The sequence below is a fragment of the Rhinoraja longicauda genome, chromosome 35 (genome assembly GCF_053455715.1).
Source record: "Rhinoraja longicauda isolate Sanriku21f chromosome 35, sRhiLon1.1, whole genome shotgun sequence".
In the NCBI taxonomy this organism is placed as follows: Eukaryota; Metazoa; Chordata; class Chondrichthyes; order Rajiformes; family Arhynchobatidae; genus Rhinoraja; species Rhinoraja longicauda.
In genome coordinates, this window is record NC_135987.1 from 3,198,513 (window position 1) to 3,211,163 (window position 12,651).

The 12,651-nt window shown below is 48.3% G+C and overlaps 1 protein-coding gene across 11 annotated transcripts in view; it reads left to right on the forward strand.

The window, feature by feature from the left end:
• sorbs1 (sorbin and SH3 domain containing 1) overlaps positions 1 to 12,651 on the forward strand; it is a 138,321-nt gene that overhangs the window by 23,384 nt on the left and 102,286 nt on the right. For 9 of the 11 annotated variants that reach the window (XM_078428524.1, XM_078428526.1, XM_078428525.1 and 6 more), the window contains 3 exons: positions 6,824 to 6,871; positions 8,475 to 8,604; positions 10,270 to 10,384. In XM_078428524.1, the coding sequence (XP_078284650.1) occupies positions 6,824 to 6,871; positions 8,475 to 8,604; positions 10,270 to 10,384 (293 nt within the window). Of the gene's footprint in view, positions 1 to 2,526; positions 2,590 to 6,823; positions 6,872 to 8,474; positions 8,605 to 10,269; positions 10,385 to 12,651 lie in introns of all 11 variants that reach the window. The other 2 variants (XM_078428529.1, XM_078428523.1) reach the window with 1 other exon arrangement.

Consider the following 12,651-nt stretch of genomic DNA (forward strand, 5'->3'; position numbering starts at 1 on the left):
CGATCCTGACTACGGGTACTGTCTGTACGGAGTTTGCACGTTCACACCCGTGACCTGCGTGGGTTTTCTCTGAGATCTTCGGTTTCCTCCCACACTCCAAAGACGTGCAGGTTTGTAGGTAAATTGGCTTGGTATAAAATATAAATTTGTCCCTAGTTTGTATAGGATAGTGTTAATGTGTGGGATCGCTGGTCAGTGCGGACTCGGTGGGCCGAAGGGCCTGTTTCCACGCTGTTTCTCTAAACTAAACATACCCTCTCTTAAACGTTGCTGTGCTAAGGCAATTTAGTTTAGAAATACAGCACGGAAACAGGCCCTTCGGCCCACCAAGTCCGCGCCGACCAGTGATCCCGCGCACTTACACTATCCTACGCGCACTAGGGACAATTTACAATTTCACCGTAGGCAAATAATCTACAAACCTGTACGTCTTTGGAGTGTGGGAGGGAACCGGAGATTCCCGGAGAAAACCCACAGCGGTCACGGGGTGAACATACAAACTCCGTACAGACGTGCCCGTAGTCAGGATTGAACCCGGGTCTCCAGCGCTGTAAGGCCGCAGCTCTACCGCTACGCCACCGTGCCGCTACGATAGTGTTTGGCTTCCAATGCTGGCTTTACTCAGTGATCTCTTGGTTAGATGTACATGCATGTGGTGATCATAAGGTCAGAGGTGACAGGAGTAGAATTTGGCCATCTGCCCATCAAGTCTACTCCGCCACTCAATCATGGCTGATCTATCTCTCCCCCATTCTCCTGCCTTCTCCCCATAACCTCTGACACCGTTACTAATCAAGAATCTATCTACCTCTCCTTTAAAGTATCCACTGACTTGGCCTCCAAAGCCTTCTGTGGCAAAGAATTCCACAGATTCACCACCCTCTGACTAAAGAAATTTCTCATCTCCTTCGAAAAGAATGTCCTTTAATTCTGAGGCTGTGTCCTCTGGTCCTAGACTCTCTCACCAGTGGAAACATCCTCTCCACATCCACTCTATCCAAGCCTTTCACTATTCTGTACCTTTCAATGAGGTCCCCCCTCATTCTTCTAAACTCCAGCGAGTACAGGCCCAGTGCCATCAAACGATTATCATAGGCTGACCCACTCATTCCTGAGATCGTTCTTGTAAACCTCCTCTGGACCCTCTCCAGAGCCAGCACATCCTTCCTCAGATATGGGGCCCAAAATCAGTGGGTGGAGACAATAAACAATAGACAATAGGTGCAGGAGGAGGCCATTCGGTCCTTCGAGCCAGCACCGCCATTCAATGTGATCATGGCTGATCATTCTCAATCAGTACCCCGTTCCTGCCTTCTTCCATACCCCTTGACTCTGCTATCTCTAAGAGCTCTATCTAGCTCTCTCTTGAAAGCATTCAGAGAATTGGCCTCCACTGCCTTCTGAGGCAGAGAATTCCACAGATTTACAACTCTCTGACTGAAAAAGTATTTCCTCATCTCCGTTCAAAATGGCCTACCCCTTATTCTTAAACTCTGGCCCCTGGTTCTGGACTTCCCCAAACATTGGGAACATGTTTCCTGCCTCTAACGTGTCAAACCCCTTCATAATCTTATATGTTTCAATAAGATCCCCTCTCATCCTTCTAAATGCCAGCGTCTGTGAGTGGTGTGTTGGTCAGGTATGTGGGTGATCGGCGAGGGGAAGGTTGGGCTGGGTTGTAGGTCTTCCACAACCACCCCCTGTAAGGAATCCTCCCTGATATGTTATCTCCGAGCACTTGATCGATTGATTGAATGAGACCTTATTGTCACTTGTGATAAAGTCACAGTGAAATTCTTTGCTTTGCACACCAGTCACAGAGTATGCAAAGAGTCGCCACATAAAGGCACCGACAAAGCTACGAAGCGTTCAGTGTAATCCCGATGCTCCTTCTTCCTACATGCGTCCCACCAGCCCCCCCCCCCCCCCCCCCCCCCCCCAACACCGCCGCCACCATGCAGGTTCCCTCTTTGTTCTCAGTTGCACGTCCTCGACCGACAGACCTCTCGCCCTCACACGGGCAACCACTCTCTGGCGGTCTCCCCTCCCTCTCCGACGGCCCTCCACTCTCGCCAGCCAAGCCCAGTATTCATAAGTTCATGAGCGATAAGAGCGGAATTAGGCCATTCGGCCATCAAGTCTACCCCACCATCCAATCATGGCTGATCTATCTCTCCCTGCTAACTCCATTCTCCTGCCTTCTCCCCACAACCCGTGCTAATCAAGAATCTGTCTATCTCTGCCTTAAAAATATCCTTTGACGGCCTTCTGTGGCGATGAATTCCACAGATTCACCGCCCATTCGGAGGCAGATTCTACAAAAATCCTTGGAATTCAGAGAAGGTTCAGCGGGAAAAACATTTGCAGCTCCTTTCGGGCTTTGTGTTGGACTAACTCCAGTTCCTTCAGTACGATATATCTCAGCGTTCTTGTGTGGTTGTTATTTCTTGCTCCCGGCTTACTGCTTTCCTCTTTAAGTTGCATCTTCTCATCACCCAACTTCGCTCCTGTCCATTTCTCTTCTAGAAAAAGAGACTTACACCCCAACCTATGTCTTCTCAGAGGTTGCTCAGAGAGAGATTTTGGAAGGTACTGTTTGCTTCGCTGCTACTCCCTGTGGCCTTAGAACTGTCTTAAGCATAATGTGCTCCGCTCCGTGACCAGGGATGATGTCAAAGAAAACTTTAAAGCACAACGCAAAGACCGGGCGAGGCAGTCAAGACTTTATTCAGGAGCGGCAAAACGCGTAGGGAAAAAACTGCAGATGCTGGTTTAAATCGAAGGTAGACGCACAATGCTGGAGTAACTCAGCGGGTCAGGCAGCATCTTGGAGAGAAGGAATGGGTGACGTTTCGGGTCGAGACCCTTCTTCAGACTGACATCAGTCTGAAGAAGGGTCTCGACCCGAAACGTCACCCGTCCCTTCTCTCCAGAGGTGCTGCCTGACCCGCTGAGTTACTGCAACATTTTGCGTCTACCTTTATTCAAGAGCGCCAAATGCATTGTTCACTGAGGGCAATCTAGGAGGTGGCTCAACGAACAGATTCATCTGCCCCTTTTGACCTTGTGTTGACCGTAGCAAGCACCTTAGGAGTTTCCTTCTTCCCAAATGGTTCGACAACACTCACAGACCATTCACGTCCGGGAACCTTTATTGGGCGGTCACGGTGGCACAGCGGTAGAGTTGCTGCCTTACAGCGAATGCAGCGCCGGGTTCGATCCAGACTACGGGCGCCGTCTGCACGGAGTTTGTATGTTCTCCCCCGTGACCTGCGTGGGTTTTCTCCGAGATCTTCGGTTCTGTCCCACACTCCAAAGACGCACAGGTTTGTAGGTTAATTGGCTTGGTAAATGTAAAGATTGTCCCTAGTGGGGATAGGATAGTTTTAGTGTGCGGGGATCGCTGGTCGGCGCGGACCCAGTGGGCCAAAAGGGCCCAAAATGGCCCTAAACTAAACTAAACTAAACTAAACTAAACTAAACACAGACAAATGTCACCCCATTTCAGATAAGCAAATGTCCTGTTACCCTTTCCACCTTATTTTATTGTTTTACGGTTGCCATTTGCTCTTCGACAACAGAGAACAGGATCTGACTAAAGCAAACTGCAGTGAGTGGGAGCTATGCATGCCCAGTTTCTACCTTCTTTAAAGCACAGAATTATTATAACGCACAAAGAGGACTTTAAACATTTTAAACTCTCTACCTGTCCCTATCTCATTCTGTCTTCTTGAAGCTTTGCAACTTATCCTTGTTCATGAATGAATACTTTATTGTCACATGTGACAAGTCGCAGTGGTATTCTTTGCCTGAGGTATGCAAAGCGTTGCCACATAAAGGGCGCCGACAAAGTTACAAGTACCCCGTTTTAACACAACCCATTTTTAACACATTCCCGGACCAGAGACTTTAGTGGCAATGTCGTAACAACCCTTTCTCTGAGGCAGCAGAGGTGACAGTAGGGTTGCCAACTTCCTCACTTCCCAAATACGGGACAAAGGGTGATGTCACCCTTTGTCCCTTATTTGGGAGTGAGGAAGCTGGCAACCCTACTAATACGGGACAAGGGTGGTCCCGTGCGGGACAGTTATCAACTCTAGGTGACAGTGAACGGGTTGCTTCAATGCATCTCAGACTTTAGCAGGGCAACGTCCTGAAACAAGATTAGACAAACAATGGGGTGAAAATTCTTTTGTCTATTTTGCAACAAAGTCCTAAAACAGGGGAGTTGTGCCGAAGGGGAAATCATGCTTGACTAATCTTCTGGAATTCTTTGAGGATGTAACTAGGAAAATTGACAGGGGAGAGCCGGTGGATGTGGTGTACCTTGACTTTCAGAAAGCCTTTGACAAAGTTCCACATAGGAGATTAGTGGGCAAAATTAGAGCACATGGTATTGGAGGTAGGGTACTGACATGGATAGAAAATTGGTTGACAGACAGAAAGCAAAGAGTGGGGATAAATGGGTCTCTTTCAGAATGGGAGGCAGTGACCAGTGGGGTACCGCAAGGTTCGGTGCTGGGACCGCAGCTATTTACAATATACATTAATGACTTGGATGAAGGGATTAAAAGTACCATTAGCAAATTTGCAGATGATACAAAGCTGGGTGGTAGTGTGAACTGTGAGGAAGATGCTATGAGGTTGCAGGGTGACTTGGACAGGTTGTGTGAGTAGGCGGATGCATGGCAGATCCAGTTTAATGTGGATAAGTGTGTGGTTATCCACTTTGCTGGTAAGAATAAGAAGGGAGAGTATTATCTGAATGGTGTCAAGTTAGGAAAAGGGGACGTATAACGAGATCTGGGTGTCCTAGTGCATCAGTCACTGAAAGGAAGCATGCAGGTACAGCAGGCAGTGAAGAAAGCCAATGGAATGTTGGCCTTCATAACAAGAGGAGTTGAGTGTAGGAGCAAAGAGGTCCTTCTGCGGTTGTACAGGGCCCTAGTGAGACTGCACCTGGAGTACTGTGTGCAGTTTTGGTCTCCAAATTTGAGGAAGGATATTCTTGCTATTGAGGGCGTGCAGCGTAGGTTTACTAGGTTAATTCCCGGAATGGCGGGACGGTCGTATTTTGAAAGACTGGAGCGGCTAGGCTTGTATACACTGGAATTTAGAAGGATGAGAGGGGATCTTATCGAAACATATAAGATTATTAAGGGGTTGGACACGTTAGAGGCAGAAAACATGTTCCCAATGTTGGGGGAGTCCAGAACCAGGGGCCACAGTTTAAGAATAAGGGGTAGGCCATTTAGAACGGAGATGAGGAAACACTTTTTCAGTCAGTGGAATTCTCTGCCTCAGAAGGCGGTGGAGGCCAATTCTCTGAATGCATTTAAGAGAGAGCTAGATAGAGCTCTTAAGGATAGGGGGTATGGGGAGAAGGCAGGAACGGGGTACTGATTGAGAATGATCAGCCATGATCACATTGAATGGTGGTGCTGGCTCAATGGGCCGAATGGCCTCCTCCTGCACCTATTGTCTATTGTCTATTGATCTAGAATCTGTCAATCTGCGCCTTAAAAATATCCACTGACTTGGCCTCCACAGCCGTCTGTGGGAATGAATTCCACAGATTCTCTACCCTCTGACTAAAGAAATTCATTCTCATCTCCTTCCTAAAGGAGCGTTCTTTTATTCTGAGGCTATGACCTCTGGTCCTAGACTCTCCCACTAGTGGAAACATCCTCTCTGTTTGGTCCATTTCAATGAGGTCCCCCCTCATTCTTCTAAACTCCAGAGCCTGCCCTATGGTTCAAAAAATGGTTAACTTGGCAACAGAATTCTTTGGGATATGATGGGATTGTGAAATGGGATAAATATATGTATTGAATTCCTATTAATCACAGCCAAAATGAATCATTAACTAACATTAAGCTCCCCTGTTTAGGATTTAGTTTGCTAAATAGACATTTTGTTTTCTCATTGTGTAGGAAGGAACTGCCAATGCTGGTTTATACCGAAGATAGATACAAAAAGTTGGAGTAACTCAACGGGTCAGGCAGCATCTCTGGAGAGAAGGAACGGGTGCCATTTTGAGTCTGAACAACAGCTTGGAGAAGGGTTCCGACCCGAAACGTCACCCATATTTTTTCTCCAGAGATGCTGCCCGGCCTGCTGAGTTACCCCAGCCCTCTGTGTCTTTTATTCTCATTGTTTGTTTAATATCGTTTCTGGACCTTAGCCCTGGTACAGAGTTAGGGCTGCCAACTGTCGCGTATTACCTGGGACATCCTGTATATTGGCCTAAATTGGCTGGTCCCGTACGGGACCACCCTTGTCTCGTATTAGGCCCGTGGGGGCGCTGTAGGCCCAGACACTGTAGGCCCCGACGCTGTAGGTCCTGACAGTTTAGCTCCCGACACTTTAGATTTCCGACATTTTAGCTCCAGGACAGTGTAGGCCCGGACAGTGTAGACCCGGAGGCCCGGGCACCGCCTAATGGAGGTTGCAAGGCAACCCGCCTCCCGGCCCGGGCGGCCGCCATTGGTGGAGCGGGAGCACGTGGCCGCTGGCTGGGTGAGGTCACATGGGCGCGGGGCGGTGACATCACCTTTTGTCCCTTATTTGGGAGTGAGAAAGTTGGCAACTGTATACAGAGTAGCTAAAGTCATTGAATCATGCACAAACTGCTGATATTGGGACATGTGTGCAGTATGTCCATGTAACTGTATCCTCTAACTCTGTCCGTCTGACCATGCATTAGGATAGTTGATACAAACTCCATTAAAGGCAGTTACTGTGTGAACACGAAGAGTCAATGTGCGGGTTCACTCCGACTTAGTCTGAGGGTTGTTTTCTCATGGAGTGCCTTTCTTTCCAGATGATGAACTGGATGACTATTCCTCATGCTACCCTTGCTCAGAGGATGGTGAGTATCTTCCATCGGGTGATGAACTGTTAACCTCCTTGCAGCTGAGGTGACCATTCAGGCCTTCTAGCCTGGGTTCCAGATAGATCGGGAGCACATGAGGCAGAGAATTCCACAGATTCACAACTCTCTGACTGAAACCCCTTAATAATTAGGTGCCCTCCCCTAATTCGCCATGTACTGGTGCTACATAGAAACATAGAAAATAGGTGCAGGAGGAGGCCATTTGGCCCTTCGAGCCAGCACCGCCATTCACTGTGATCATGGCTGATCATCCACAATCAGTAACCTGTGCCTGCCTTCTCCCCGTATCCCTTGATTCCACTAGCCCCTGGAGCTCTATCTAACTCTCTTTTAAATCCATCCAGTGATTTGGCCTCCACTGCCCTCTGTGGCAGAGAATTCCACAAATTCACAACTCTCTGGGTGAAAAAGTTTTTGCTCACCTCAGTTTTAAATAGCCTCCCCTTTATTCTAAGACTGTGTGGCCCCTGGTTCTGGACTCGCCGAACATTGGGAACATTTTCCTGCATCTAGCTTGTCCAGTCCTTTTATAATTTTATATGTCTCTATAAGATCCCCTCTCATCCTTCTAAACTCCAGTGAATACAAGCCTAGTCTTTTCAATCTTTCCTCATATGACAGTCCCGCCATCCCAGGGATCAATCTCTTGAACCTACGCTGCACTGCCTCAATTACAAGGACGTCCTTCCTCAAATTAGGAGACCAAAACTCCGTACAGACATCACCCGTAGTCAGGATCGAACTTGGGTCTCTGGCGCGGGAAGGCAGCGACTCTTCCGCTACGCCACCGTGCCGGGCGAGGACAGTGAAGGCCAGCAGGGTCAGTGACATCCGCCCTCTCTGAACAGAAAGAAAAGTTTCTACAGTGGAGTTGGAGTTGGTGAATAATATTGCTGGAAAGAAAGAACTGCAGATAGACAATAGACAATAGACAATAGGTGCAGGAGGAGGCCATTCGGCCCTTCGAGCCAGCACCGCCATTCAATGTGATCATGGCTGATCATTCTCAATCAGTACCCCGTTCCTGCCTTCTCCCCATACCCCCTGACTCCCCTATCCTTCAGAGCTCTATCTAGCTCTCTCTTGAATGCATTCAGAGAATTGGCCTCCACTGCCTTCTGAGGCAGAGAATTCCACAGATTCACAACTCTCTGACTGAAAAAGCTTTTCCTCATCTCAGTTCTAAATGGCCTACCCCTTATTCTTAAACTGTGGCCCCTGGTTCTGGACTCCCCCAACATTGGGAACATGTTTCCTGCCTCTAATGTGTTCAACCCCTTAATAATCTTATACGTTTCGATAAGATCTCCTCTCATCCTTCTAAATTCCAGTGTATACAAGCCTAGTCGATCCAGTCTTTCAACATAAGACAGATGCTGGTTTACACCAAAGACAGACACAAAGTGATGGAGTAACTCAGCTGGTCAGGCAGCATCTCTGGAGAAAAAAGATGAGTGGCGTTTCGGGTCGGGACGTTTCTTCATCCAGGATCTGAAGAAAGCTGCCATCCCCCATCCTGTGTCTCCAGTAATATTGCTATTGTTTTGCTCCACTGACTTGTCCTTTCTGTTTCCCACAGTGAAAAGTCAAACCATTATGCCTCGCTCCAAGAGTGCCATGGACACCACTGACTCTGAGTACATCGAGCGAAGATCAGCTTCCCTGCCCCTACCGACCCGCTCATCCTCACTCAAGCCACTCTCTGAGAGGTAGGGTTTCAATGACTCTTTCTGGGCGGCACGGTGGCGCAGCGGTAGAGTTGCTGCCGTACAGCGCCAGAGACCCCGATTCCATCCTGACGATGGGCGCTGTCTGTACGGAGTTTGTGACCTGCGTGGGTTTCCTCCGAAATCTTCGGTTTCCTCCCACACTCCAAAGACGTACAGGTTTGTAGGTTAATTGGCTTGGCATGAATGTAAGTTGACCCTAGTGTGGGTAGGGTAGTGTTAATGTGTGGGGATCGCTGGTCGGTGCAGACTAGGTGGGCCACAGGGCCTGTTTCCGCGCTGTATCTCTAAACTAAACTAATTGATTGATTGATTGAAAGATAAAGCAGGGAAATTGGCCCTTCATCCTCCCGAGTCCACGCCGACCATCGATCACTTGTTCGAACTGCTTCCATCTTATCCCTCTTCCACATCCACTCCTTACACGTGGGAAGGAACTCCTCACTCCTTAAACCACCATCCTCTTGATGTATAAGAAAATAACTGCAGATGCTGGTACAAATCGAAGGTATTTATCTCACAAAATGATGGAGTAACTCAGCAGGTCAGGCAGCATCTCAGGAGAGAAGGAATGGGTGACGTTTTCGGGTCGAGACCCTTCTTCCTCTATGTTGTGAACACCACTAGCATAGGAAAAATATTACAACATAGAACATGGAAAATAGGTGCAGGAGGAGGCCATTTGGCCCTTCGAGCCATTCATTGTGATCATGGCTGATCATCCACAATCAGTAACCCGTGCCTGCCTTCTCCCCATATCCCTTGATTCCACTAGCCCCTAGAGCTCTATCTAACTCTCTCTCCCTTCCATCTATCTGTCCCTCTATCTCCAGAGGGGATGAATCATATAACACAGACACACAATGCTGGAGTAATTCCACGAGGGACAGGCAGCATCTCTGGAGAGAAGGAATTGGTGACGTTTCGAGACTGAAGAATTTAGACGAATACAATACAATACAATACAATACCATATATCTTTATTGTCATTGTACCCAGGGGTACAACGAGATTGGGAATGCGCCTCCCATACGATGCAATAATTTAGTTAATTTAAACAACAGCAACCCAACGCAACAAATTGTAACAGCTTTAAAACAGAATAAAGTGCAAGTAGATCTGTGCCGGTTCACTGTGCGATGTGACCATCCGGCTCAGCAGGACCGGTTCATAGCAGCTATGGCCCTGGGGATGAAGCTGTTCCTGAGTCTGGAGGTGCGGGCGTAGAAGGCCTTGTATCGTCTGCCCGATGGTAGAAGTTCGAACAGACTATTGCAGGGGTGTGAGGAGTCTTTGTGGATGCTGGTGGCTTTTCTGAGGCATCGTGTGTTACAGATGCCCTCCAAGTCTGGTAGCTGTGTTCCGATGGCCCTCTGAGCTCTATGGACTACCCGCTGAAGAGCTCTCCTCTCTGCCTCCGTGCAGCTGAGGTACCACACAGGGATGCCATGCGTTAGGATGCTTTCTATGGTGCAGCGGTAGAATGTCGTCAGCAGCTGTTGGGGTAGACCAGACTTTTTCAGTGTTCTTAGGTAGAACAGTCGTTGCTGTGCCTTCTTGACCAGCGCAGCAGTGTTATTGGACCATGTTATAATATACTTTTTTTTAAGGTTTTGTGTGTCCCTGAATATGTTTTGCTTCTTTCAGGAACAACCTGGGGCCGTTGGACAAGAAGATGGACACGCGGAGGTATCGTGCTGAGCCGAAGAGTATTTTTGACTACGAGCCAGGGAAGTCTTCAGTCCTGGCACACGAGAAGAAGGTAGTGTATGGGCTTGGCTGATCAGAGCAATGCCTGTAGTCAGTTTGTGTCTGTCTCTCTCTCTGTCTAACAGGCTGTCCAACTAACTCACACCTTGTGCACATCAGCAGATTATTAAGGGGTTGGACACGTTAGAGGCAGGAAACATGTTCCCAATGTTGGGGGAGTCCAGAACCAGGGACCACAGTTTAAGAATAAGGGGTAGGCCATTTAGAACTGAGATGAGGAAAAACTTTTTCAGTCAGAGAGTTGTGAAGCTGTGGGATTCTCTGCCTCAGAAGGCAGTGGAGGCCAATTCTCTGGATGCATTCAAGAGAGAGTTAGATAGAGCTCTAGGGGATAGCGGAGTCAGGGGGTATGTGGAGAAGGCAGGAACGGGGTACTGATTGAGAATGATCAGCCATGATCACAGTGAATGGCGGTGCTGGCTCGAAGGGCCGAATGACCTCCTCCTGCACCTATTGTCTATTGTCTATTGTCTACCCTCTTCCCAGGCCTGCAAAATAAATAAACAATCACAACTCACTGAAAGCAACTACAAAATAAAGAGCTACGATGACAACGAATAATTTTGGGGCGGCACGGTGGCGCAGCGGTAGAGTTGCTGCCTTACAGCGCTTGTGGCGCCAGAGACCCGGGTTCGATCCCGACTACGGGTGCTGCCTGTACGGAGTTTGTACGTTCCCCCCCTCGTGACCTACGTGGGTCTCCGAGATTTTCAGTTTCCTCCCACACTCCAAAGACATGCAGGTTTGTCGGTTCATTGGCCTGGTGTAAATGTGAAATTGTCCCTAGTGTGTGTAGGGATAGTGTTAGTGTGCGGGGATCGCTGGTCATCACGGACCCGGTGGGCCGAGGGGCCTGTTTCTGCGCTGTATCTCTCAACTAAATTAAACTAAACCCTCTTCCCAGCCCTGTAAAATAAACAGCTCTCACAACTCATTGAAAGCAACTACAAAACAAAGAACTGCAATTCTAGAACCTGGAACATAGTATAGTACAGCACAGGAACAGGCCCTTCAGCCCACAATGTCTGTGCCCAACATGATGCCAAGTTAAACGTGGCATCTGCCTGTTTATCCTGCACCTCCTCCAACCTCATCTATTGCATCCGCTGCTCCAGATGTCAACTTATTTACATCGGCGAAACCAAACGCAGGCTCGGCGATCGCTTCGCTCAACACCTGCGCTTGGTCTGCGTTGACCAATCTGATCTCCCGGTGGCCGAGCACTTCAACTCCCCCTCCCACTCCCAGTCTGACCTTTCTGTCATGGGGCCTCCTCCAGTGCCATAGTGAGGCCCACCGCCAATTGGAGGAACAGCACCTCATATTTCGCTTGGGCAGCTTGCAGCCCAGTGGTATGAACATCGACTTCTCCAACTTTAGATAGTTCCTCTGTCCCTCTCTTCCTCTCCTCCTTCCCAGTTCTCCCTCTAACTTCCTGTCTCCACCTATATCCTTCCTTTGTCCCGCCCCCTGACATCAGTCTGAAGAAGGGTCTCGACCCGAAATGTCACCCATTCCTTCTCTCCCGAGATGCGGCCTGACCTGCTGAGTTACTCCAGCATTTTGTGAATAAATACCCTCGATTTGTACCAGCATCTGCAGTTATTTTCTAATATAATCTGCCTGTATGTGATCCATACCCCTCCATTCCATTTGCCTTCCTAAAAGCCTCTTAAACACCACTGCTGTATCTGCCTTCACCACCACCCCTGGCAGTGCAGTCCAGCCTCCCACCACACTCTGTGTTAAACAACTTGCCCTGCCACATCTCCATTAAACTTTCCCCCTCTCACCTTGCAGTTCTGCTCTCTAATTTCTGGAATTCTAAAATAAATACTGGAAATACCAAGCAGGTCAGACAGCGGCAGATGTGGAAAAAGCAGAGTTGATGGTTCAGATCTGTCAGCAAATGAAACCTGAACTCAGTTTCTCTTTCCGCAGATGCTGCCTGACCCGCCGAGTGCTTCCGCCATTTTCGGTTTTATGTCAGTCACAAATCACAGCCTTTTAAGAGAACTGTGCTGATTTGTTGCACCATAACTAAGAAAGCTCAATGTTTATTAGCTCAGCAGACTAGCAGCTAGTGACTGACACTGTCAAAGCAATTAATCATCTAAAAACAGCATGATTCCTTTGGCTAACAGATGTTATATTCTACTAAACACGGCAAAAGCTAAACTTCGAATGAAAATCCAAAACGATAAACAGCTCATCAAGCAATGCCTCGAGCATCTCTCATCTCTCTATCTCTCCATCTCT